The sequence below is a fragment of the Myotis lucifugus genome, unplaced genomic scaffold, assembly GCF_000147115.1.
Source record: "Myotis lucifugus unplaced genomic scaffold, Myoluc2.0 scaffold_311, whole genome shotgun sequence".
In the NCBI taxonomy this organism is placed as follows: Eukaryota; Metazoa; Chordata; class Mammalia; order Chiroptera; family Vespertilionidae; genus Myotis; species Myotis lucifugus.
Genome location: NW_005871359.1, coordinates 641,640 through 668,343, shown reverse-complemented (window position 1 = coordinate 668,343; position 26,704 = coordinate 641,640). Strand labels below are relative to the sequence as shown.

At 53.1% G+C, this 26,704-nt stretch overlaps 1 protein-coding gene and 1 pseudogene across 5 annotated transcripts; both read left to right on the top strand.

Moving 5' to 3' along the window:
* Positions 1 to 1,404: 1,404 nt before the first annotated feature.
* On the top strand, positions 1,405 to 2,712 carry LOC102425176 (annotated as a pseudogene).
* Positions 2,713 to 18,916: 16,204 nt separating this feature from the next.
* Positions 18,917 to 26,528, top strand: HOMER3 (homer scaffolding protein 3). 5 transcript variants are annotated; one of them, XM_006100383.3, is made up of 10 exons: positions 18,929 to 19,058; positions 20,690 to 20,771; positions 20,852 to 21,008; positions 21,239 to 21,370; positions 22,996 to 23,103; positions 23,826 to 23,950; positions 24,580 to 24,736; positions 25,030 to 25,140; positions 25,248 to 25,334; positions 26,034 to 26,528. In XM_006100383.3, the coding sequence occupies exons 2-10, from the start codon at positions 20,758 to 20,760 to the stop codon at positions 26,223 to 26,225; spliced, it is 1,083 nt and encodes a 360-aa protein (XP_006100445.1). In that variant the 5' UTR covers positions 18,929 to 19,058; positions 20,690 to 20,757; the 3' UTR covers positions 26,226 to 26,528. The 5 variants fall into 5 exon arrangements, with proteins under 5 accessions (XP_023619740.1, XP_006100445.1, XP_014321315.1 ...); XM_014465829.2 differs by having other exon boundaries at positions 25,030 to 25,155; XM_023763973.1 differs by having other exon boundaries at positions 18,998 to 19,058; positions 20,892 to 21,008; positions 25,030 to 25,155.
* The last annotated feature ends 176 nt before the right edge of the window (positions 26,529 to 26,704 follow it).

Genomic DNA, 26,704 nt, shown 5'->3' with positions numbered 1-26,704 from the left:
GAGCAGCATTGAACAGACTGTCAAACTACAATGGGAAGCCTGGGGAGGGTTGGGGGGGTGGGTAAGAGATTAACCGAAGGACTTGTATGCATGCGTATAAGCATAACCAATGGACACAAGACACTGGGGGGTAGGGGAGGCCGGGGGAATGTCAAAGGGGAGGGGAAAAGGAGACATGTGTAATACCCTTTGTAATACTTTAAGAAATAAAATTAAATTAAAAAAATAAAAGGGTCCCAGGTTCGATTCCGGTCAGGGGCATGTTTCTCTCTCATCGATGTTTCTGGCTCTCTACTTCTCTCCGTAAAAATCAATAAAATATTATTTTTTTAAAGAATTGCGGCGATTTCTCTCCCGGGCTCCAAGATCCTAAAGAGCCCATGCATCTGCCTTCAGTGCCTTTCAGGCTTGAAAATGTCTAACTCCCAGGTCTGGCCTCTTTCCCTCTAATCACATTCTTAGATTTAATCTTCTCCACCCAGGTGCTGAGCTAATCCCATCTTTCCCAGAGGAGACCCACCCTTTCCTCCTGGGAGGGATAGAAGTTGGAATCTCTCCCTTTGCCCTCTAGGATGGCACTGTCTACTCCAGCTTGTCTCCTTTTAAATCCCAAATTCACCCAGAGAAGTCTTTCCATCTCTCTTCTTTCCAAGAAAAAACACCCATCTTTACTTGGCCCTGGGTCATAAATAGGGTTCCACTAGGATGGCCCACCCCCACCTTGCCCAGCCCTGACCCTGCTTCTCATGGTGATTTTTACCTGACCTCCCTCAGAAGCCTTAGGGTCTGAAGGGCCACCCACATGCTCAATTGCCCACCCCTTGATCCCTGTGGAGATCATGATCTGCTATGTCTCCTGACATAAAACCTTACTCGATGCATAGACACATTTCATTTGTTTTCTTTGGGGATGACACCAAAGGTGTCAGCTGTGGGCGTTGGCTGTTTTAACTGTGGGTACATTTGCATTAGTCTAATGTGGCCAAAGACCCTCAGCAACCACACTCTCAGGTTGTGCTTTTTCCTATTTAACATCAGGAAACCATTACACCTCCACTGTCTCACACTGAGGAAAGCAATAGGGGGCCATCAGTCAACCTCAGTGTCTATGAAAGGAATCAATGAGCCAGGCCTCAACCTTGTCCCTCCCTACCTTTCTCTCAATCCATTAATCCGGAGAGAGGAAATAATCCCAATAAGATTAAGGGATGGAGACTGGGGTTTCTGATTGGATGTTATCATTTGAGAAGGTGTATAAAAACCTCAGGCACCAGAGGAGAGATTCAGAGTCCTCCAGCTCTGCAGTCAGTGCGGTGGTTCTTCCTCCACCAGGTCTGAGATCCGAGCCCCAGCCAACCGGGTCACAGCAGACGTTTCTGCAGGATTCCTTTCTGAGCCTTGAAGATGAGCATCGGGACCCCACCCACACTCCTGCGGCTGGCAGGAGGGAGCCTGCTGAGGGACCAGGCCTCGGCCGTCGCAGCTCTGGAGTACCTGCCCGCAGAGCTCTTCCCTCAGGTCTTCATTCAGTCCTACCGCAGGAGAATCCCGGAGCCCCTGAAGGCCATGGTGCACGCCTGGCCCTTCACTGTCCTCCCTCTGGGCTGCCTGCCACATTTGTCCCTGGGTGAGGTCTTCAAAGCCGTGTTGGATGGGCTGGACGTTCTGCTTGCCCAGGAGGTTCGGCCCAGGAGGTGGAAACTGCGGGTGCTGGATTTCAGGAACACGGGAGCCAACTTCTGGAGAATGTGGTGTGAAGACAGCACCCAGAAGTGCTCACAGACAGGACCAGTGGCTGTGCACAGCTCCAGCCCCAACATGCAGCACCCCTTGGCTCCCTTGGAGGTGTTCCTAGACCTTAACTTCAATGAAAGGGACGGGGATGAGTTTCTCGAGTACCTCATCCAATGGGCCCAGCAGAGGGAAGGGTTGCTACACCTGTGCTGCAAGACGCTGAGGATTTCTGAGGTGCCCTTCCAGAGGGTCAGGAGGGTCCTGGATGGGGTGCAGCTGGACTGCATCCAGGAGGTGGAAGTGAACTGCACCTGGGACCTGCCCACCCTGGGGACGTTTGCTCTCTACCTGGGAGAGATGAGTAACCTGCAGAGACTCTCTCTCTCCCACATTCACGTGTTGACAGAGGAGAATGGGGAGGAGGAGGAAGAGGAAGAGGAGGAAGAACAGGAGGAAGAGGAGCAGGAGTGGGAGGAGGAAGAAGATTGGGATAGGAAACAGCAGGAGGAGCAGCGATCCTTTTCCCAATTCCTCTCTCAGATGCTCAGGCTGCGGCACCTTCGGGACCTCAACATGGACTCTCCCTCCTTCCTCCGAGGCCGCCTGGACCAGATGCTCAGGTGCCTGCAGACCCCCTTGGACAAACTCTCCATAAGAAATTGCCAGCGGCTGACGCATTCGGACCTGACACACCTGCTCCAGTGCCCGAACCTCAGGCAGCTGAAGTCCCTGCATCTGTTTGACCTCAGGCTTGCGGATTTTAGTCTTGAGCCCCTCCTAGCTCTGCTGGAGGCAGTGGCACCCACCCTCCAGGTCCTGGGCCTGGATCACTGTGGGATGGCGGACTCCCAAGTCGAGGCCATCCTGCCTGTCCTGAGCCGCTGTCAGCAGCTCAGGGACTTCACCATGTTTGAGAACAACTTCTCCGTGGCCACCGTGGAGAAGCTGCTGCCGGCACAGCCGGGCTGCACAGTTTAGAGATCGAGCTGTACCCCGTCCCCCTGGAGTGTTACAGGACCCAGGGGACTGTCAACCAGGAGAGACTTGCCCTGATCCGGGCTGAGCTGACAGGGACCCTGAGGGAGTTAGGACAGCCCAGGAGCATCCTGCTTGCCACCAAGCACTGCAGTGAGTTTTATAACGTGGCATTTTCATGACATGGAGCCCGTGATGTGCCGCTGTAGTGACCCTGCTCAGTGGGTGCACCCAGCAAAGGCTTCTTTCTGGGCCTTTGGAAGCTGAAACCTCGGACCGGGGTGCGTTATGCAGGGGGCACCCGCGTTTCAGGTTCATGCTCAGCTTGAATGGGGAAAGGGAGGGACCAAGCCCGGGAACAGGATTGCAGGGGCCAAGGTTGGGGCGTTCATGGGACCTCAGGGAGCAAGTGTCCTAGGATCAGAAATATGAATCTGATTTGCATGGGGAGGGGGAGGGGTATTTGGGCTCCAGCTGCATGTGTGGGAGTTAATCCTGAGGTAGATGATTGTAAAGGAATGATCAGAAATAAAGACAGTTTCAAAGGCCAAAAAAAAAGAATTGCAGCTCCATGATGAATCTGGCACCAACCACTTCCCTCCGACCCCAGGCGGGGGACCTCACAAGTTGACCCTTTGCTTGATTTTTCTCCAGAGATTTCCCAGGTTGTCTTGGGAGCACAGTCTCACAGTTCCTGGAATTCCTGGTCCAGGAGTGAGGTTCCACTTGGAGATTTCAGCATTTATGTTTTGATGACTTGTTTTACCCAGAGAAAGCTCAGAGCAAAACAGAATTTGAGGGTTTGAGTCCTCAGCCTTTACATGTGCTCACTGTGCTGTGTGACCTAGAGCAAGTGACCCACCTCTGTAAGCCTCAGTTTCCTCACTTGTAAATGGGAGAATAGTAGTATCTACTGCCAGGATTTTGAGAATCAGTGCCAGCACTCCATGAAGCTCACAGGTGTCAGGTGTTCCATTTCCACCATTCTGTGTCACTGGGATGCTGTCACTGAGGTTTTCTATCAGTCCAATTGTCTTCCTAAAAATATAGTTCTCAAGTCCTTACCTAAACACCATGACACAATGGAAGGCCGCCATGGATGACCTTGCAAATTCATCTCACCTCTTAGAGCCTCAGTTTCCTTATTTGTAGCATGAGGATGTTCTTCCTGTCCAGAGTGTCAGTTGAGAAGAGTGTATGTGAAAGGGATTCAGAGGAAAGCCACGCAGGGAAACAATAAATACCCAGGTAGCATCCCCGCACTGACAAGAGCCCGGAGAAGTGTCAGAATTGCTAACACCTGTGCTTGCTGGCTTCCGTGAGGACCACTCCAGCCTTTTAGTTTCTCACTGATGTGAAACGCACATAACAAGATTCACCTTTCTTTTATTTTTCCTTTTTTTTTTTTCTTTTTGTATCCTCACCTGATGATCCTTTTTCCATTGCTTTTCAGAGAGTGGAAGGAGGAAGGGAGAGAGAGACGCGTGCGCGCGCGCACACACACACACACACACACACATTGACTGGTTGCCTCCCACACATGCCCTGACAGGGCAGGGAGCAAAACTGCAACCCAGATACATGCCCTTGACCAGGAATCGAACCCGAGACCCTTCAGTGGGAGGTCAGACGCTCCAACCACTGAGCACACGATCCAGGGCGAATTCCCCATTTTTTAAAGTGAACAATTCAGTGGCATTTAACACATTCACAATGTTGTACAACCAGTTCCTCTACCTACTTCCAGAACATTCCATCACCCAAAAAAGAGACTTCGCTCCCATAAGCAGTCACTTCCCATCCTCCCCCCCAGCCCCTGACAAACACTACTCCCCTTTCTGTCTCTATGGATTTGCCTGTTCTGGGCATTTCATATAAATGGGATCAGACAACATGTGGTCTTTTGTGTCTGGCTTCTTTTACTTGGCATGATGTTCGAGGTCCATCATGTTGTAGCATGTTTCAGTGCTCCAGTCCTTTTCATGGCTGAGTAATATTCCACTGTGTGGGTGGACCACATTTTGTTCATTCATTCATCTGTTGATGGGCATTTGGGTTGTTTTTACCTTTTGGTGATTGTGGATAGAGTTGCTCTAATTATGGTGCACAAGTTTTGGTTTTCTCTCCTGTTATAAATCCTTCTGGGTCTATACCTAAGAGTGGAATTACTGAATCATATGGTAACTCTGTGTTTTACCTTTTGAAGATCACCAAGCTACTTTCTACAGAGCTTGCACCAGGCTCCAGCCTTTTTGTCACCCTAGCTGGGCCGGTGCCTTTAAACACTGGTGCCCCTCTGCTCCATGAGACAAGCCACGGGGGTCAACCCAGGGTGTGAGTCCTGATGTCCACAGATGTGTCAGGAGCCTTGCTGTGCTGGTGAACCCCAGGGACAAAGCAAATAGAGGGGAGGAAGGGAAAATGCGAGGGGACTTCGGATGTGAAATATGATGGAGCTTTGGAGAAAGGAGTTTGATCCTGGAGGATAAAAGCAAAGTAGGGTGTGGTTTTTGTAGAAATGTTGTAAAATGTAGACAGATGCCCAGATACAGGGACTTTCAGCTGTATTTGAGCAAAGAGGAGGCAGGTCTACTCAAAAATGTCTGCCCTGGGGAAAAGGGGGGTGCTCTTCCTGCTCCTCCCCAGCCATGTGCCTCATTACACAGCGACAGCTCGCCAGTGCCGTTTAAAAAGAAAATCCATTGAAGAATATTCAAGGGAAGTAAAAATGAAGCACATGCTGGCGGCAATTGTCGGTCTTTGTTTCCGAGGCAGCTGTGGTCTTAGGAGAAAAAAGAAAAAAGAAAAAAAAAGCATCAGATTTGAATGGAGACTATCTCTTCCCATTATTTCCTCCCAGGGCCCGGCTCACAGGCTGCCATGAGTCCCTGCAGTGTCTCCCTGACCGTTTCTCAGTAGCCTCCACCCATCTATCTGTTGGTTCACTCATTCATTCACTGGGTGACCCTCCCTGAGAGGGGAAAGGGTCAGCCCTGTACACACCAAGATGCTGTTCCCAGAAGGAGCAGGAACAGACCCAAAATCAAGTCTTCACCCCTGAGCTATACACACCTTGCTTTTGACCAAGACATTCACCCCTTCAAACGCCTCCGGCTTCACATCACCATCCATCAGGCCTGGGGAGCACCCCTGGACCTGCCACTGAGTTCCCCTCCTGCCCTCGCCCCTCCCTCTGTAAGATGGGCCACAGGTGGAGAGCATCTTGCACTCAGCAAACAGTTAGAGGTCACGCTGGTTCTACAAAAAGCAAGATCCACATTAAAAGTGCAAAGAAGAGACTTTTCTGAGTGACAATGGGGTCCACATTGGGAGAGGTGTCAGGCCCAGGACTCAGGACTCCGCAGCAAAGGTACAGCGGGTACCAGGCGCTTAGGAACAGCTGGGGGCACAGCAGAGATAGACCATGTGGCTGTGGGCCCAGCACGGGGAGACCAGCCTCTGAAGGCTGCATTCATCTTCCCAGGAAAGACACAATTCTCTTTCCCCTCAGCCCCCGCCCCCCCGCTCCCCTTCTTCCGCCCTAGTTTCTTGTTTACCTATTCAGGGTCATGATTTATTTTCAGATGAGAGCGTTGTCCTCCTCACTCTCTGTGGCAACCCGCCAGCGCCATGTGCCGGCCACACGGGGAGAAGAGCGGCCAGAACGAGCCCGGCCTGAATGAGAGAAAGCAGGTCCTGGGGAAGGTCCTCAGTCAGGTCTGGCCTTGACCTTCTGTTATTGCATGGGCATCGGCTAGGAGTGCAGGGGGCCCGAATTCTCCGATTTCTCCGTCCTCCTGAAGAACAGAGAGGCTGACATGCTGTTACAACTCTGTCGTTGTGGTGGACGTGAACAATGTCCTGAAGCCAGGAGTCGGCCTGGGTGAGCCAGGTGTGGTTCAGGGTGGGCTTCGAAGGGCCCAAAAGTAAACACTCCTTCAGATCATGCAGACAAATGAGTATGCATTCATTTTCATTTTTAAATTATGTTTATTTTATTGTTTATTAGATTTTATAAAGTTGAGTTCACTATCAGTTCCCAACTTCAATTTGGAAAACTCTTATTCTCTCTCTCTAAAGTCAATGAACATGTCCTCGGATGAGGATAAAAAATAAAAAGGAATGAAAAATGATACAGGCTGCCCTGGCTGGTATGGCTCAGTTGGTTGAGCATTGTCCCGTGCACCAAATATTCCCTGTCAGGTTGCAGGTGTGTATGGGAGGCAACTGATCGATGTTTCTTTCTCCCTCTCCTCTCCCTGTCCCTCTCCCTATCCCTGTCCCTCTCCCTGTCCCTGTCCCTCTCCCTCTCCCTGTCCCTGTCCCTCTCCCTGTCCCTGTCCCTCTCCCTGTCTCTCCCTCTCCCTCTTCCTCTCCTTCTTCCTTTCCCTCTCCCTTCCTTTCTCTCTAAAATCAATTAAAAAGAAAAGTGATACAGGCTGCACATGGATGAATCTTAACAACATGATGTTGAACGAAAGAAGCCAGACATAAAATAAAATAGCACAGCCCTAACCGGTTTGGCTCAGTGGATAGAGCGTCAGCCTGCAGGCTGAAAGGTCCCAGGTTCGATTCCAGTCAAGGGCATGTACCTTGGTTGCGGGCACATCCCCAGTGGGAGGTGTACAGGAGGCAGCTGATCGATGTTTCTCTCCCATCGATGTTTCTAACTCTCTATCCCTCTCCCTTCCTCTCTAAAAAAATCAATAAAATATATTTTAAAAAATAAAATAAAATAGCACATATTATATGGTTCCATTTATATGAAATGCCTCAAATAGGCAAATCAATAGAGACAGAAAGTACATTAGTGACTGATACAAGGTAGAGGGAGAGGAGAATGAGAAGTGATTGCTAATTAGTGGGAAGTTTCTTTTCGGGGGTGGGGGATGGTGATGAATATATTCCAGAATTAGATAGTGGTGATGATTGTACAACTTTGTGAATATACTAAAAACCCATTGAATTGAACTTTAAAAGGATGGACTTTAGCCCTAGCTGGTTTGGCTCAGTGGATAGAGCGTCGACCTGTGGATTGGTCCTGGGTTTGATTCCGTCAAGGGCACATGCCCGGGTTGCAGGCTTGATCCCCAGTGGGGGACGTGCAGGAGGCAGCCAATTAATGATTCTCTCTCATCATTGATGTTTCTATCTCTCCCTCTCCCTTCCTCTCTGAAATCAATAAAAATATAAAATAAAATTTAAAATAATAAAAAGAAAGAATGGACTTTATGGTATGTAAATTATATCTCAATAAAACTGTTGAGCCCTAGCCACTTTGGCTCAGTGGCTGGAGTGTTGGCCTGTGGACTGAGGGGTCCTGGGGGTTCGATTCTGGTCAAGAGCACATGCCTGGGTTGCAGGCTCGATCCCCTGTGGAGGTCATGCAGGAGGCAGCCAATCAATGATTCCCTCTCATCATTGATGTTTCTATCTCTCCCTCTCTGAAATAAATTTTTAAAAATATAAATAATAATAATAAATAAAACTTTTGAAAAAATGAGTAAAGAGATCTGGGGTACCCTTTACTCCACTTCCACCAGTGGGAACACCTGCATGAATATAGTACATTATTACAACCAGAAAATTGACAGCAATACAATGGACAGACTTTATTTAGATTTTTTCCTGTGAGTGCCTCATAGAATTTTAAAGAAAAAATAATAATGGCAGTAGCCGTTTGAGTGCCAGCTGCACAACAGGCTTACTGGGTCCCCATCTCACAACAGCTCTGGGAGGTGAGGACCATCTCCCAGAAGAGGCTCAGAGTAAGAACGTCTTTACCCAACACTGAATTTTTGTGGGTGGTGTGAGGTAGGGACCATTGGTTTTGTTCCACATGGAATCTGGTAGCTGCAGAACAATTTCTTGAAAAGCGTTTCTGTGTCCAGGCTCATACAGGAAACCAGGGATGGGGCAGAGACTCCAATCCAGAAACAGCTGACTCAACTGGGAACGGCCTCCACATCCCGTGTGGGCCTGCGTCCAGCAAGCGTTGCCCTGTCAGCACAATGCAGGGACTTTTAAGAGAGTTTGTCAAAGGAAGCAGGGCGGGGAGGTGCAGGCCAGCTCGAACTTGCTTCCTTCCCACAGAATGCTGAAACGTCTCACTCAGCCTTCTGCCCACCCAGCCCCGCCTTTTTTAATTTTTTCCTTTTCCTGCCTTCTTCTGGGGGGAAGATGGACATCTGGCTGTTTGTGTGTGTTCCTGTGCACATCTTTGCTAAAGAAGTTCAAGGTCATGGGAGATGTGAACATGAGTCACCAGGGCCACCCTCAGTCCTGCCCAGTACCCTCCAAGTCTCCCTGAATCACAGAGGAACTCTATCAAACATCTAGGAGCCTCCTAGACTCCTCTTCTCCTTCAGCCTCCAGAACATTCCCCTCAAACCCTTGACCAACTTCTCATGATCACTTCCCCCACTCAGGCAGGCCATCAGAGGCTCCCAGAGGCTGCCCAACTCATCTTTGGTTTCCCTGACATCACCTCCGAGTGCCTTCTCCCAACAACAGCCACAGGAAGGTTTCCAGAACTTATAAACCACACCGAGTTACTCCCCAGCTCAAACTCTACTATGATTCACATCATCCTAGAATAGAACCCACTCCTGTGATCCCTAAGGAGGCCCAGCCCCTGCTCATCTCCCTGGCCTCCTCCCCTCCCCCTCCCTCACGTTCACCCTGTTAGAGCTTCAGCATCCTCCTTAATGTTCCTCAAACATGTCCAGCTCCTTTCCACCCCAGGACCTTTGCACATGCTGTGTCCTCCACCTGGGACACCCTTCCTCCTGATCTCATTGTGCATGACTCCTCTTCTTTCCAATTTCAGCTCAAATGTCACCTCCTCGGAGGGTGCCTCCCTGTACAACCAGGAGACAATAGGGCAGCCCCCACTTCACTCCCCAACCCTCACCCTCATTTGCATGATCTCCAGGCCATCTCTGCTTCCTGCCTGATTTCATTCTCAGTACCTATGACCATGTGACCTCTCCTTGTTTATATATTTTCCTTTTATGCTTATTGTAACTCCCACACCCAGCACAGGGCCCAGAACATGGTTAGACCTCAAAATATCTTTGTAAAATGAATGAGTGAAGGAATGAACAAGTGAATGGACTGAAGCAATTAAGGGACCAGAAGTCACAAGAACTTCTTCTGACGTCCAGCTACTGTTTACACAGTAACAGTATAACAGTAACAGTGAGGAAACTGTTTACACCTTCCTCAATTCGGAGAAGACCCCAGCAATGGCCACTGGGCATCTCTAGAAGAAACCAGGGCGGGATGGAGATGGGGGTGCAGCCCAGCCCCACACTCACCTCGCTTGGTGCCATGCGGCAACCCCAATGCTCTGAGCTTCAGCTTCCTTCTCTGGAAAATGGGCCTGATGATAATTGTGAACTCCTCTGTCGAATGGATGAATGAATGAATGAATGAATGAATGAAACTATGCCAGGGAATGATGAGAGCTTTGAAGACAAATAAGAGGACAGATGGGAAGTGCTGGAAGGGGCATAGTGGGTTGACATGGTAATGAGTGGAGACTCCCTGGAGGAGGTAACACTGAGCAGAGTTTTGGGGGCTTTCTGGAAGCCAGAGATCCCCCCGGTTGTGACCTCAGATTTTTTTGAAGTAAAATTTGCATAACACAAAATAATGATTTTAAAGTGTATAATTCAATGGCACTTAGTACATTTACAATGTTGTGCAATCACCACCTGTTTCTAGTTCCAGAACATTTGACCCTTAAGAAGTCACTCCCCAACCTGCCTTTGGGAGCCTCTGATTTTAATCCATCTCTTGCGATGCCAGTCTCTGTAACATTTATTTGCAAATGTCAGATGTTCAGAGAAATAGACAGATGTTCAGAGATATGGCGTGGTATGGAAGGCAGTATGGCCCTAGGTGTCCATCGAAGGCCTTGAAAATGTGTGATTCCCTTATTTATTTCTTTGTTTGTTTATTTTAGAGAGAGGGATAGAGAGATAGAAACATCAGTGAGAGAAAACATCATCGTTTGGTTGCCTCATGCACGCCCCCATGTGCCCTGACTGGGAATTGAACCAGCAACCTCTTGGCTCATGGGTTGACACTCGACCACTGAGCCACGCTGGCACGGCTGTGATTCCACTGTTAAGGCCAGCCCCCAAAAGCATCCCTTGAGGAGGCACCCTCGATGCCCGACCATAGGGGATCAGTTTAACAAATCATGGAAAAGCCCTGGTAACATCTTTCAACACAAGAGGGCAGACTGATATTAATCGGTATGGAAAGTGGGCCTCCATTGAGAAGTCACGTACAGTATGATTGCACTGTGGCTGAGAAGAGGCGAAAAAAAGTAAAAATCTAGAATGAAATAGGCCATCCTGTTATAACAGTGATCTCTGGGCATTCACTTTGTTCTTAAATTTTCATTCACTCAACAGATGTTTACCTAGCACCTGCAGTGTGCCAGCCCACGCCCGCGAGCACAGGGATGGCATCGGAATTTAGTTTGTTTTCTGTATATTTTTTAAAAAATATATTTCTATTGATTTCAGAGAGGAAGGGAGAGGGAGAGGGAGATAGGAGCATCAATAATGAGAGAGACTCCTGCACGCAACTACACTGGGGATTGAACCCGCAACCCAGGCATGTGCCCTGACCTGGAATCGAACCGTGACCGGGTTCATAGGTCAACACTCAACCACTGAGCCATCCGGCCAGGCTGTGCCAGTGTGTTTTAACTGATCAGTGAACACCAGGCACATTGTAAGTTTGGAACAAAAATGCATTCAGGGAATTAAACACGATGACAAGGGACCTGTGCACATTATTTACATTATGCTTGTCTGTGCTTCCTCTGGAACAGATTTTACACCGAGTACATATCACTTTGGCAATCAGAAGAGAAAATGCATAAAGCTAAACATGTTAGAAAATGTACGCATGGCCCACCATCAACGTGTGAACCAGCAGTTCACAGTTCGATTCTCGGTCAGGGCACATGCCGGGCTGCCTGCTCGATCCCCAGTGGGGTGGCGTGGAGTCAGCCAATCAATGACTCTCTCTTCATTGATGTTTTTATCTCTCTCTCTCCCTCTCCCTTCCTCTGAAATCAATAAAAGTATATTAACAAAGAAAAGAAAATGTATGCATGTATGTCGCTGCCCTCCCCCAACCCCTAGACCACTGAGGCCACAGCAGCTCCTGGCTTCTCACCAAGAATAAGATTGGTACATCCCAGCTTCTGAGGTCTACTCACCAGTCCACTAGCCACTCAACACTCTTGCCACTGTCTCAGGAGGTGGGAGGGTCCCCATGGGCCCCTCAGCTCTTGGCACATCTCCCTCCCTCTCTCAGACGCAGTTTCTGCAGCTGTGGAAGGTGGCTACAACAGCTTCCACCAGGGCCAGCTTCTGAGTTTAACACTGATGTCACTGTCTTAAAAGTTCTGAGTAATTTCTCAACAAGAGCCCCTGAATTTTTCTTTTGCGCTGGATCCTGCAAATCAGTCAGGCTGCCCCTGCTGGATCTGTCAACAGCTCTTATCCTGTGCTCGGCCATGATTCCCTGCCTGGGAAATGGGCAGCCTGCACATAGTGTCTCCCCTGTGTATGCAGTTGGTGCCTAATGTGTGATCCTTTCTCTTTCCGTCAGTGGTTCTCTTCCCCCAGCCTGGGGGGCAACAGATTCCTCTACAGGAAGCAGATGCTTCCGTCCAGTTGGAGGCCTGGAATTTCAGTGATAAGAGGGCCTTAAGAGAAAGAGAGAGAGAGAGGGAGAGGGAGAGGAAGGAAGGCCAAACAGGGCAGAAAGGAGGTTATTTGGACAGGCTTCCTCCCTGAGGTCCTGGGAGGGGTTCGAGCACAGAGCCTGTGGCCAACTCCAAAGATAGAATAATCGTGCTGATAACAATGCCATTTGTTTATCAAGTACAAACCGGGATACCCTCTGCATTGGGATAACCAAGGATGAAAGTCTTAAGATCACCTTCCTCAGGCCATTTGTCATGTGTTACTCTGGTGAATTTTATCTACAACATGGAAAAGCAGGTCATGTCCCTTTCCTGCTCCAAGCCTTTCATGGCTCCCTAGGGCTGTGAGTGTGAAGTCTACGTTCTTCCTTGTGACCCAGCCGACGGCGTTTCCTGCCCATCTGGCTCCCCACTCTCCTCCCAGCCACCCTGTTCCAGCCACACCTGCCTCCTCGATGCTGCTCCAGGGGGCTGAGCACAATCCCACCTCAGGTCCTACGCACGCGCTGCTCCCTGAACCACTACCTCCTCTGAGCAGCCTTCACCAACCACCCGTCTTTGTGTTGCTTTGTCTGTTTTTCCTCCTTTGCAAAAAGCTGTCAGAAGTCATCCTACTTGAGCCTTTATTTGTCGTCCATCTTGTCTACCAGGTAGCTGTGCTCTCGCTCAGGGTAGGGCCCCCCACAGGGCCGAGACACAATCAGTGCTCAGTAAACACAAGTGAACGGGTGAGGAACCCCAGTCTTACAGAGGAGGAAACCGGCCCAGGGAGGCCCCCAGTGCATCTATGGAGATGGGCTGTTGGATTCTTGGAGTCCGAGCCCAGATTGTACCAAATTCCTCTCCTGTAGGTAAATAAGGTTCCAAAGGCTGCAGGGAAAGGGCCAAGCTTTCCACCTGTCCAACTTTTGATTTGGGGAATCAGCCTAAGCCTCCTAAGTCTCAGTTTTCTCTTTTATAAAAATGATGTTAGAGGTCAGGTCCCTGGGGTCCTGCCTTGGGCTGCCACAGCAGGTGTCCTGCACCCCAGCGCCCCCTTTGTGCCCTCTCATACTGGGTGGCACTGGGGCCCTGAGAGGTCTTGACCTACACCTGGACTCCAAGGAGCCCCAGTTTGAGGTAGAAGCAGAGCCAGACATGGACCCCTATGGGGTCAGGGTTAGGGGAGTGGAGGGAGTCCGGGAAGGCTTCCTGGAGGAGGAGGTGTTGGCACTGAGTTCAGAGGCTCAGATGTGGGGTCCAGCAGCATAGCCAATGGTGATGAGAAGCTAGATTCTTCCTCTGAAGCCTCCAAGAGAGCAGGAAGGTGAGCAATGCAGCTAGTTAAAGAGGTCCTGGGGGGCAGAGGGAGGGCTGTTTTAGGGGGTGGCCCAGAGAGGCAAATCCTTACTCCAACCTGTGTCTGGAGACCAGGAATGGCCTCCCTGGCAAATCAAGAGAAGAGGCTGCCACATCTGAGTCACCCAATTCCTGCAAGAACATTCGGCACTGGGCGGCCCCATGTGGGCCGTCACCAAACAGGAACACGGCCCCCCCTTCTCCCCAGAGCCCCTCCTCACTGTCTTCCCCGAGGCCTCCTGCTCTCTGTTCCCACAGCTGTTCCTTCAAGGCCACAGAAGGAGAGGAGGAGGAGAGGGCAGGAGAGTAGGAGGAGAGGGCAGGCAAAGGCGAGGCCATGTAGGCTGCTCAGCCAGAAGCTTCCCTGGCTAAAGGCCCAGTGTGTGCTGGGCTGTCTGAGCCTCAGAACTCTGTCTGTCCAAGATGTGGAAACTGAGGCTCACAGAAAAGGAGGGTCTGCACATGTACACACCCCGGTTCTCTCCTAAGCGCTAAACTTCAGCCTGGAGCCTGCAGTATGAATCTGATCACATCCCTCCCTCTCTGGCTCCAAACTCTCCCAAGGCTCCCCAGTACCTGGAACAAAACCCACACCTCACCATGGCCCCTCAGCCCACAGAACCCCCTACTCTCCTCCCACTCACTCTGCTTTGGCCACCTGGCCTCCCTCCAATGCACCCAGTCCATCCCTACCTCAGGGCCTTTGCACACACTGCGCCCTCTGCCTAGAGCACTCTTTGTGAGTTATTATCCCTGTTTAATCTGTCAAGAAAAGCGCAAAGAGAGGAAGTCATATGCCCAGAAACACACAGCAGTTCCCACCCAGGCCCATCGGACCAGTCCCCACGCCCAGCCATCTCCCACCCATGGTGCCAGACCTTCAGAACAGCCCACCTCAGAGCTGATTCTCAGCCCCTCCAGGTCTTGCCACCTCAGCTATGTGCCGAAGACCCTCAGGCCTCGGGTCCAAAGTCCCTGCTCAGGGAGCTCCTGGGCCAACCCAACCCCCACATCTCCCAGTGTCCCTCCTGCTGCAATTTCTCCGCCCCAATTTCTGCCCTTCATTTGGGCAGATGCTGGAGCCTTCAAGGACGGCAAAGCCAAAAATAATCGGGCGACCTACCTCCCAAAAGTGGAGCAGCCCCGCCCCGCCACCTGGCACGGTGGAGGTAATTAGTGCACGAGGCAATGAGGGTAATTAGGTCTGTGGGATCCAGACCACAGATCCATGTTAGGAGGGGGCTCTCCTGGTCCTGGGAACTCGAGTCCATAACCCAGCGCATGACCCCAGCCCCCAGCCCCTTTGTTCCTGGGCCTAAAGGTGCCTGGCTCTGTTACTTCCTGGGTGCTGTTTGTGTGAACTAACCTTGGCCTTGGGTAGAAATTGAGTTGGATCTAAATTTAAGGCAGGCGACTTTCAACACACACACACACACACACACACACACATTTTTGTTGTTGTTAATTCTCACCCAAGGGTATTTTATCCATTGATTTTTAGAGAGAGTGTAAGGGAGGAAGGGAGGGAGAGAGAGAGTGTGTGAAACATCTTTGTGAGAGAGACACATCGATTTGTTGCCTCCCACACATGCCCCAACCAGTGCCAGGAATCGAACCTGCAACTCAAGTACATGCCCTTGACTGGGAATCAAACCCATGACCCTTCAGTGTGTGGGCAGACGGTCTAACCACTGAGCAACACCAGGGTAGGGCCACTTTCACCAAGACTGGGTCATCAAACTCTCCTCTGCCATGATCCCCATATATCCACCCAATGCTGGGAGATGCAAAACCCAAGGGAAGCCTCAATCCAGCCCTTGAGGTGCCTTCAAGCTTGGAAGTCAGTGTTAGACACAAACATCCCCAGCCCCTTGGGGTCAGGATTGGATCAGAAGGAGGGGGGGTGTTGGGGAGGTCTGGAGAAAGAGGAGGGAGGGCTTCTCAGAGAAGAGAACATGGAAGATGGGGCTTTGAGGGATGAATAGTTTTCCCCAGGCTAAGGTGTGATGCTGGCTCTACTGGCATGGCTGTAGGGGAATGAGGAGAAGGAGGAGGATGGCCTGAGAGGCACATAGGAGTTCAGAGCTAAAGATTTAGAGGATATCACACCAGGTTGGACCTGAGCTCACGCCGGGTTGGGACCCTTCAACCCTAAAAAAGAATATTCTAAGAACTTTGGTCTGGATCGAAACCACATGCCCAAACACTCAAGAATAAATGTGTTTATAACAGTGAACGTTATTAAGCTCCTGGGGCCATGCCCTCGTCACTCAAGGACTCGTTGGATTCTTACTGGAAACCTCAGAAGTGAGCAGCGTTCTTACGCACATTTAATAGATGGAGGAACGAAGGCACAGAGAGGGAGACTGGCTTCTTCAAGGTCACACTGCTCGTGTTAACATAAAAAACATTCAAACCTGTAAAGAATTTTTGTGAGTTTATTTGAGCCAAACTGTCGACAATTGCTGGGAAGCAGAACCTCAACTAATTGAGATAATGCTCCGGAGAATGGTGGGGTTTCCTCTATTTTTATACACTGCAATCAAAGGAGGGACGTAGGTGGGTTACATGAAATCCATTGGTGAGAGAGTAGAGAGGCGGGAGAAAGCAAAGTGGGGAAGCCCCTGGGATTGGATAAAAAGTAAAATGACAAACACATACTTAGGTGGGTACAGGAACAATTAACATGATAACAATGAAGGAATGTGTGGTATCTGTCCCCAGGGGCTCCAGAAAAAGGGAAGTTACAAGTTACCCAGACATTTCAAGGATATGTTATCATAGATGCAAAAAGACAGATAGGCTCAGTTAAGGTAAAGGTTGACCTTGTCCGTGAAGATACCGGCCTAGGAGGTGACTACCCACCATAACTGCTTTTAGCTAAGGTTTAATTTCAGATCATCCTTTGTGGTTACTTTAGGTCTTGAGTTTGCCAGACTGCCATGCAGGCCTTCCCTGAGCTTGTCAGGTCAGCCTGTGGCCCGCACTGGGAAGAGGCAGCAGGGCTGGGAATCACTTTCTGGCTCATGTGATTCTGGAGACAACCAAGGACCAAAACTGGAGCCTAGGGATCCATTTCTTCTGGAAGCATTTACCGCGTTCCTGCTGCAGATCAGGCTTGCTCTAGGCGCTGGAGTAAAGCTGTGTAAGAGGTGGGCAGTAGCCAAATCGTGCTATAACAGACCTAGGTGGCCATGGTGACCCACGCCGTGTGGTTGGGCACGTGGCTTTGGGGAAGAATTACGGACTTCCCCTGATCGGATAGGACAGGAACCCTCCAGGGAGCAGAGAGCATTTAGCCTTAGCTCAAAGGTTGGGTCAGATTTAACCAGACAGAGGTCGTAAGTTCACTCGGCAAAGTGCTTCCCTCGAGCCAAACAAGCCCTTTTAGTTCCTTTTTGGTCCCTCCGATGACAAGTTGCTCATTCCCTCATGTCCTTCTTCAACCCGAAGGGAAAGCTGTTGCTTCTAGTCAGCCTCTCTGCCCTGCAAGGAGAAGGGGCCTCAGTCTGTGTCTACATCCAGGGGACAGTGAGGAGCTACTGGTGTCAGCTGGATCCTCCCTGCCTCCTCCCCCACCTCAGCCCCGTGAGCATCAGCCCATTCTCCAGGTGAGAAAACTCAAGTCCGAATTGACAAAGCCACTCCCTCAGTTTGGACTTGACTAAGACGATATCAGGTTAGGGCTGCTCAAGGCCAGCACTATCCCCAGCCCCTCCTAGAGCCTGAGGGGAACCCAGGAAAGGATTCACCTCCCCACTTTCTCTCCTGCTGTTGCCTTCTGCCCACACAAGGAGGAAATTTGGCCTGGGCCCCTCCCCACAGAAAGGCCAAGCGGCCCTTAGCTAGGGAGCCGGAGCAGCCCGGCATTCAGCACACCCCTGGGTGACTTCCAGAAGCCTTGGCCCTGCCGGCACCTTTCCAGTTACTTTTTTTTTTTTTAATTATATTTTTGGTAATAAGGAAAAGTCACTCTGCACAGAACAGACGGCATTCTCTTTGTTCATGCATTTTGTGGCTTCGGGCCTGAGAGCAAAGCCAAATCTTTTGCTGGTGCAGATGCCTTTGTGAAGTTAGAAGCAGAGTCTGTGCTTCCATTTCCCCAGCGAGCCTGGGGGTCCAGGATGTGCCCGCCCGCCAGGAGTGCCCAGATCTGGCCACAGTTGAACAAATAAACAGGTAACACACATCAGGGATATCACAGAAAGGGAGGGGGGCCTGGGGCAGAATAGGGTGAGATCCTTTCCAAGCCCAGGTTGGTCTGAGAAGCTTCTAGAAGGAGAGCGACCATGGAGCCCAGCCTGGAAGGACAAGGCAGATATGAGTCTGAAGGAAGGGTGTGCCTGGTGGAGGGAACAGCGTGGGCAAAGTCCTGGAGGGAGTAAACTCAGATCTTGGCCTGAGAATAAGTCTCCAGAATTCACCTATCTGCAGTTTGAAGGTAGCTACTAGCTCAGACGTGTGATTCTTGTCAGGGGAACAGAAATAAAAGAAGAGGGAAAGGAGATGTGACAGAGAAGACGAAAAGCAAAACCTCTGAGTGGTCAGGAAGCTTAACTGTGGCGAGGCGCAGAGCTTCAGGCATGCAATGGCATTCTGTGACTTGGGGGGGGGGCGGGGGAGGTGATCACCATGTATATGAACATGCGATCCTGACATGTATGTGCAGGGGTGCACTGCCTCTGACCAGAGGAGCAATCCAGTCATGCGGACCTCCAGCTGACTCGCCCACGTGGTGGGAACTGGACACCGACATTCATTCCCTCCACCCTGGATTCCGGGACCCTAACACACAGCATCCGGCCGTCGTTGGCATTGTCACAGTTGTCTTGCCACATAGTTACAGTTCTCTGTCTGCCCGTCTCTGCGTCTCTGCCTCTCCCCCCAGTCTCTCTGTCTCTGGGTCTGGGTCAATGTCCCTCCCTCACCCCAAACCCCTTACTCACCCTTAGTCCCCGCCCTCCCAGCCCTTTCCCCATTGCACCGGGCTCTCCAACCTCCTTCCCCCGCCCCGCCCCGCCCCGCCGCGGAGGGCCGGCAGGGGGAGCTGCGGGAGACCTCGGGGATGTGAAGGGGCGGGGAGGCAGGGAGGCGGGGAGGCGGGGCGGCGGGGCGGGCGGCGGCTGCGTCGGGACCCGTTGCAATGGGACCGGAGGCGGCGCAGGCGGCAGCGGCAGCGCAGACAAAGGCGCGGCGGCGCGGAGGGCGCGGGGAGTCGGCGCCGCGGGCCGCACCCGACTCCGCCGGGACACTCACGGGGAGCCCAGCCGGCAGGGTGAGCCTGGCCAACCGAGACTGCGTGCTGGCGCGGGGGGCCCCGAAGTTCCCGGGCCGGGGGAGGGCGCGGGGAGCCCCGAAGTTCTGGATACGGAGGCTGAGGGCGGTCCGGGAAGCTTCGAAGCACCCGGTCTTGCGGGGGCTCAGGGCCCCAAGTTCCGTAGCTCGGGTCCGGAAGGGGACAGGGAGAGCTTCCCAAAGTTCCTCGCCCAGCCCTGCAGGAGGCTGCGAAGGTGTCTCCGAAGTTCCAGACCTGGGGAGGCGCGAAGGGACCCCGAAATTCTGGACCTGGGCATGGAAGGGGGCAGAGGGTCCCCAAAGTTCAAGAATCGGGGCGGCGCGGAGGATCCCCGAAGTTATGGGCCTGGGGTTGGAGGAGGCAGATAATATGGTCCCGAAGTTCTGGACCCGGATCCGGGTCGTCACGGGGATCTTGCAGTCCCGAGGTTGGGGACCGAATATCCCGAAGTTGCGGCGCGCACTGGGCGCCCACTCCCTACGCGTGTGGGGACTCGATCCTGACTGTCAGGATCCCGGACCGGGGCACCTGGGTGGGCTTCGCCCGCACAAGCGATTAAGGATCCCGGGCATCGGGCGGGGTCGGGCCCCCTCCGGGCGCCTCGCGGCCCGAGGCGTAAGGGGCATGACTAGTTGGTGAGTAACTTTTCCCAAACGCGCAAGTCACAGCAGGAGCGCCCCGTCCGGAAGGGCCGGAGTTCCTGGGACCCCGGAGCCCCAGCCTGACCCAGGACTGCCCCCAACCTCGGCCAGAGCTGTCGCCCCTCCCCCACCAGGGGCTCGGGTTTCAGACCCCGTGACCAGGACAGCAGCTGCCCAGGACTCGGGTGGGGGTGCAGTCCCCCTCGACCACGGAGACCACTAAGCCCGGGCGTCCCTTCCCCCAACTTGCCTCCCCTCCCCCAGGTTCCTCCTGAGTCCCCTGCAGATACTCTGGATGCAAGTTTGAGGGGCAGGGGGAGGGTCAAAAAAATCCCCCCATGCCCCTGCCCCCCGCATCTATTCCTGGCTTCTGTGGGGTGGTGGCTAGAGAGAGGCCCTTGGTTCCACTCAGCCCCCTTGGTATTGGGAGTGAGTGGTGATGGGAGATCTGGTAGTGGGTACCAGGGTGGTCCTGTTTGGCTGCATCTTGTCTTTTTGACAAAGATGGGGGGCTCCCTGATTGGACTTTGACACTAAGTCTGTGCTCTGGGAGGCCAGTGGGGATTGGTCTCCCAGTAGGCACCTGGTGATGCCAGTTTTTGCTGGAGGCTCTGGCTTGAGGAGCAATAGGTGAATGTGTGGGAAGTACTGAAGGGGAGCTGGCTTTGGCCTCCTCAACCCACCCTGAGACTGAGGGGGCTTCACCAAGGTTTTAACCCAGATGATGCTAGGTTTATGCTGAGAAGCCAGCGGACTGCTCTCAGACAGCCATCTCTTGCCCAGGGTGTTGTCGGAGCTTCTCCAGGTGGAGAGAGGCAGGGTCTCCTTGATCTGAGTGATCTACTGATTCTCTCACCTTTTGGGTTGAAATTCCATGAATGGTGCACCTGGTGGTGAGTCCTGAGGTTGGACCTGCTTGGCCTCCCTCAGCCTGTCCTGGGGGACACTCACAAGTGCTTTCTACCCCAGAGGCCGAACCAGCAGCTCCTGCCACCTCTCTGGCTGCCCCTTGGAGCCCACCTAGCCCAGCCTGACCAATGTCCACAGCCAGGTGAGCCCCTGCCCCCACCGGCTTGGCCCTGAGCCCTCTGGGGGTGCCTAGTCCCCACTGAGCACCCTCTCCCCATGCAGGGAGCAGCCCATCTTCAGCACCAGGGCACATGTGTTCCAGATCGACCCAGCTACCAAGCGGAACTGGATCCCTGCGGGCAAGCACGCACTCACTGTCTCCTACTTCTATGATGCCACCAGAAACGTCTACCGAATCATCAGCATTGGGGGTGCCAAGGTCCTGGCAGGGCCTGGTTGGGGTGGTGGGCCTGGATCTGGTTGTGGCCTTGCTGTGTGCCCAGGGACAGGTCTAGAGGAGCCCTGACCCTTTCTGGGCCCCAGTCTCTTCCTCGTGACATGGCTCCGACAAGGACCTTGGAGGCACTCATATAAAGTGATACCCTAGTTGCTCTCATGTTCATTATTTAACAGTTCCATTGACCTTGAACTTTCCTCTCCTTTCCCCAGGCCATTATCAATAGTACTGTCACCCCCAACATGACCTTTACCAAAACCTCCCAGAAGTTCGGACAATGGGCAGACAGTCGTGCCAACACTGTCTACGGCCTTGGCTTTGCTTCTGAACAGCATCTAACCCAGGTGGGCCTCGAGGGTACATGGTGGGAGGGACAGGGCTGGGTCTGTGTCATCTCTTGGGTGCATTGGGGCCCCTGGCTAGGTGCTGGGCCTCCACCTTTCCAGCTGCAGAAGTGGACAAGCCAGAAGCCCTTCCCTGTTCCCTGACTCACATCCCAGCTCTGCAGGACACCTCCAATTTCAACACACCTTGCCCCTCTCTGGGTCCCAGGAATGGGCCGTGTGCTTCCCCACACACACTAGCACTGTATCATCCCTGCCCTCCACCCTCTGCTGTCTTTAGATGTCAGTATTGCTTTATCCATGGTTTCCCTGGATGGTTGGTTTGTGCTCTCTGAGTCCCGCTGAGGGCATGACGATTTTCTTCTATTAGCGTTCGTTTTCCTTTCATATTTAGGTCTTGAATTTACTTCTGTGGGTAGTGTATGGTAGGAGTATTTATTCCCACAGTAGTATCCAGTTGATCTTGGGTCATTTTAAAAAATATATATTTTATTTATTTTTACAGAGAGGAAGAGAGAGGGAGAAACAGAAACACCGCTGCCTCTTGCACACCCCCTACTGGGGATTGAGTCCACAACCCGGCCATGTGCCCTGACCTGGAATCCATAGGTCGATGCTCAACCACTGACCCACACTGGCCCAGTGATCTTGGGCCATTTTTGAAAAGACCATTTGCCCCCAGTGAATTGCGCCAGCCCCTTTGCACAAATCAAGTGGCTGTATAACTGTAAATATTTATTTTATTTTATTTTTTTAAATATATTTTTATTGATTTCAGAGAGGAAGGGAGAGGGGCAAAGATAGAAACATCAATGATGACAGAGAATTGTTGATGGGCTGCCTTCTGCATGCCCCACACTGAGGATTGAGCCAGCAACCTGGGCATGTGCCCCCGACCAGAATCGAACCTGGGACCCTTCAATCCCCAGGCTGACGCTCTATCTACTGAGCCAAACCAGCCAGTGCTAAATATTTCCTTTAAAAAGTATTTTCAGTAATACTCTTTGTAATACTTTAAGAAATAAAAAAAAAATTAAAAAATAAAAACAAACAAACAAACAGAAAAAAGTATTTTCAAACTGCCCTAGCTGGTTTGGCTTAGTGGATAAAGCGTCGGCCTTCAATTCTGGTCAAGAGCACATGCCTGGGTTGCAGGCTCTGAAATCAATAAAAACATATCTTAAAAACAAACAAAAATTAATATAACAAAAATGAGAACAGGACAATCACTTTCTCACTGGCTAGGGCTGAGGTCCCAAGACCTGCTTTCTCTTTGTCATACAAGGATATTTGCATGTGTTCCACGCATTAAAGACAGATTAGCACCCACCTGAGGCTCTCCTTGCTGAAATAAGCTCGATGGAGAGGGAAAGGCGATTCCTTTCTCGGGGTGGCTCAGTGTAAGCCTCCCCCATGAACATCCCACCCCTGCTCTCAAGCTCACTCTGCCCTTTGGGACATCATTTTCCAAGCCTTCTTCCACTTTCCCGGTTCATGAGATGAGGGGCTGCAGAGTTCCCTTTGTAAGAGACAGGGATGGTTCTGGCTGGATGGTAACGGGCTGGGGCCCCAGGGGGAGGGGGCCAGGAGTTTGTTGACTGACTGTTTCTGTCCCCCCTCCTCAGTTTGCTGAGAAGTTCCAGGAAGTGAAGGAAGCAGCGAGGCTGGCGAGGGAGAAATCTCAGGATGGGGGGGAGCTCACCAGTCCAGCCCTGGGGCTCTCCACTCATCAGGTCAGTACTCCCTGTCCCATGCCTGCCCAGCGATATGAGGGGAGGAGGGGCTGGGCTGTTCCTGCGTTGTGATGTGCTGGTGCCCAGAACCAGATGCTCACAGATTGTGGCAGGGGCCACGGAGGAGGAGTGTGGGTGCCATGGAGCATGTCAGGGGGAATGTGGCCTCCTGGAAGTTGAGATGGCTGAGGGGGTGGAGTAAAGAACTGTTCCCGGGCAGTTTCCCCCATGAATTGACTGTGTAATTTATTAACCACCTACTGTGTGCCAGGCCCAAGGCTGGGCTGGGGTTACAGAGATGAAAAGGCAGGCTGGCCCCTGCCCTCAGGGCTCCTGAGGTGAAGTCATAAGAAATTCAGCTTGGGGAGAGGGCTTCCTGAAATGGATGTTGAAATCTGGCCCCAGAGGGGTACTGTTCCTAAGGTTTCAGGTTGCTCCCCATGCCCCCCAGGGCAGATTTCGAGTATCTCTGGGTTTAGACTGACCTGTGTCAGGTTTGCTGCTGGGGAATTGGTGAGAGCTCAGGCAGGCCAGGTTGGGGGCCCGAGTCCAGAACTCTGGTCTAGGGGGGCCACGGGGAACCATGGAGGAGGGGTGAGAGGGGAAGGGCGCCTGCTCTCAGCCATGACCTCAGTAACAGCTCTGAGCCTAACCATAATCTTCTAACCGGTCCTTGACTGACACCCCCCCTCCCGTGACCCCGCTTCTGTCCACACCCTTAGGTGCCCCCGAGCCCCCTCATCAGCACCAATGGTCCCCCCAGCGACGAGAAGCTGTTCCGCAGCCAGAGCGCGGAAGCCCCTGGCCCCGCCGAGCGAGAGCGGCTCAAGAAGATGCTGTCCGAAGGGTGAGGGGGGTCGGGCGGGGTACCGCGCCGCGGCAGGAGGTGGGGCTGCGCGAGCCGCTTCTCAGAAGCCGCCCAGGCGCGACGGGCGGCAGATCTGACCATGGACCCAAAGCCTGGGACCCGGAGGCTGGTGACCCCAACAATCCTGCCCCTTCCGGAGTTCGGGAGCCTACCGCGCCCTTGCACGCGCTCCGCTTTGGCCACGCCTTCCGAGGGATGACCCTGCCCCCGCCCCGCTCACGCCTCCTCCAGATAGTTCTACCCCACGGAGCCTCCCAACCCCACCCCGTCTGGCTGGGTCCCCGTGGGCTGACCCGGGCTCCCGCCCGCATTCCCATTGTCTCTGAACAAACACCCAGCGCCTGTACCTACCCCGCCTACGGCAGGGATCGCACCGCCCAGTCCCATTCACCCTCCGGCAGGACCCGCCTGCCCGGACTTCCGCGCCTTGGCTCCGCCCCCACGCCCGCCCCGCCTCGGCCCATTGTACAGTTCCCAGCACTGTCCAGCGTGGCCCCGCCTCCCGAACCGCCCGCCCGCCATAGCCCCGCCCCAGCCTAGCGCGGCCCCGCCCCTAGCCTAGCGCGGCCGGGCTGGCTCACCCGATGCCGACCCCTGCGTCCCCGCAGCTCCGTGGGCGAGGTGCAGTGGGAGGCCGAGTTCTTCGCGCTGCAGGACAGCAACAACAAGTTGGCGAGCGCCCTGAGAGAGGCCAACGCGGCCGCCGCCCAGTGGAGGCAGCAGCTCGAGGCACAGCGCGCAGAGGCCGAGCGGCTGCGGCAGCGGGTGAGGGCACCCTTCCCTCTCAGAGACCCTGAGCCTCCGGCAACTGTGGAGCCCCTGCCGGAGCATGTCCTGCCTGTCCTGGGTTCACCAACTGGCTGTGTGACCTATAGGTTACTTCCCGGAGCTTTAGTTTCATGCTCTGTAAAATGGGTCTGATTTAGCGCCCACCTCAAAGGGGTGTCAGACCCTAAAGTCTTCCCTGCCAGGGGTGGGGTGGTAACTCCAAGCAGAGGGGGCGGGACTGAGCAGAAGGCAGATTCCCCAGAGAGGTGCTGATCATTCTGTCCACCCAGGTGGCTGAACTGGAGGCCCAGGCAGCCACAGAGCCGACCCCAGTCAGTGAGAAAGAGGGGCCAGGCCAGGCGCTGGAACAGCTGGAGTCCTTAGTGCAGACCAAGGACCAGGTGAGCACTGAGCATGTGAGTATGTGTGTCCCCAGGCCTCACCTTCCCTAACCCCCCCATGGGAGAGCCAGGACCCCCAGAACACCCTGGGAACTCTTCTCCACTAGGAGATCCAGACTCTCAAGAGCCAGGCCGGTGTGCCCCGCGAGGCCCCTGATGCAGTGGATCGGGACGAGACGCAACAGAAGGTGCAGGTGTGTGTGGCTGCCAGATGGGGTGACTGCACTTGGGCAGCCAGCTTCTGGTGTGACACAGATTTAGTCTCTTCCCTTCCTGGCTGGTCCCCTTTGGCCTGTTTCTCCATCTGTAAGTGGGTTCAGGAAGACATCTACCTAAGGTGAAGGTCTGAGGTGGCTTGTAACCTAAGGTGAAGGTCTGAGGTGGCTTGTAAACAGCTGTTCTTGGTACAACGTTTTAGATCCATTTACTCAACTGGCAATTTTTGAATCCCTGCTGAGCTTTCTTGACCCCATCAAGTCCTCACACCTCCCCAGCCTGCATTTGAACACAGGTCTGGCTGGCCTGGCTTTTGCTAAAAAACTTTATCCAAGAAACAGTCATGGGGCATGTCCTCAAAGGCCCTGAGACGGGGAGGGTATCAGTGTGTCTAAGGAACCACAAAGCCAGTGAGGCCGAGTTGGAATGAGAAAGGAGGAAGGGGATGTGTACATTTCATCCCCAGCCTGATGGGTCACAGGAGGGCTTTCAGAAGAGGGCCATGATCAGTTCTGTGGTGTTCAAATTGGCTGGGGGAGCAGGGAGTGTCTTCAGCACAGGTGGCAGGGAGGAGATCAAGAGACGGAGGGGGACTTGGCCCACAGTGGGAACTGTGGAGATGGCACTCGGAAACATGCCCGTCAGGGCTGGTAACCCTGCCCACCCTCTCCCTGCAGGACCTGGAAACCCGCAACGTGGAGTTGGAGCACCAGCTGCGGGTGACAGAGCGCAGCCTGGAGGAGGCTCGGGCTGAGCGGGAACGGGCAAGGGCTGAGGTGGGCCGGGCCGCACAGCTGCTGGACGTCAGACTGTTCGAGCTGAGCGAGCTGCGGGAGGGCCTGGCCCGCCTAGCCGAGGGTGCTCCCTGAGCCTGGCCTGGCCACCAGTCCTTGTAGGAGCTGGAGCCTATGGGAGCAGGTTCTACACAAATGCTTCCCATTTGGGGCATGGGCTGGCCGCAGGCGGCCCAGCAGGCCACTTGCCCTGGCAGGGACCAGGGCTGACAGCCAATAGAGGGCTTGGCTGCTTACAGCTTAGGGGCTATTGGGGGCTTTTCATTGTATAAGATTTCTAGACTCTCCACCAGGGCACATGCTGGTGCCCAGATTACATTTGAGAGCATGACTGTGTGTGTGTGGTGGGTGGACACTAAATGTTGTCATTGGACCTTCTCCTGTCTCTTTTCCAATACATCCTAGCTGTCTTCTGCTCATGTAGGGCTGGAAAGTTACTGGAGGCGAGCAGGATGAGGCTCAGAGCCCAAGTGTGGGGGGGGGGGGGGGGGGACCGGGGAGGGGCTAGGCCACACAGCTGCCTGGTCCTGCTGCCTCCATCCCCTGGGGCTCAG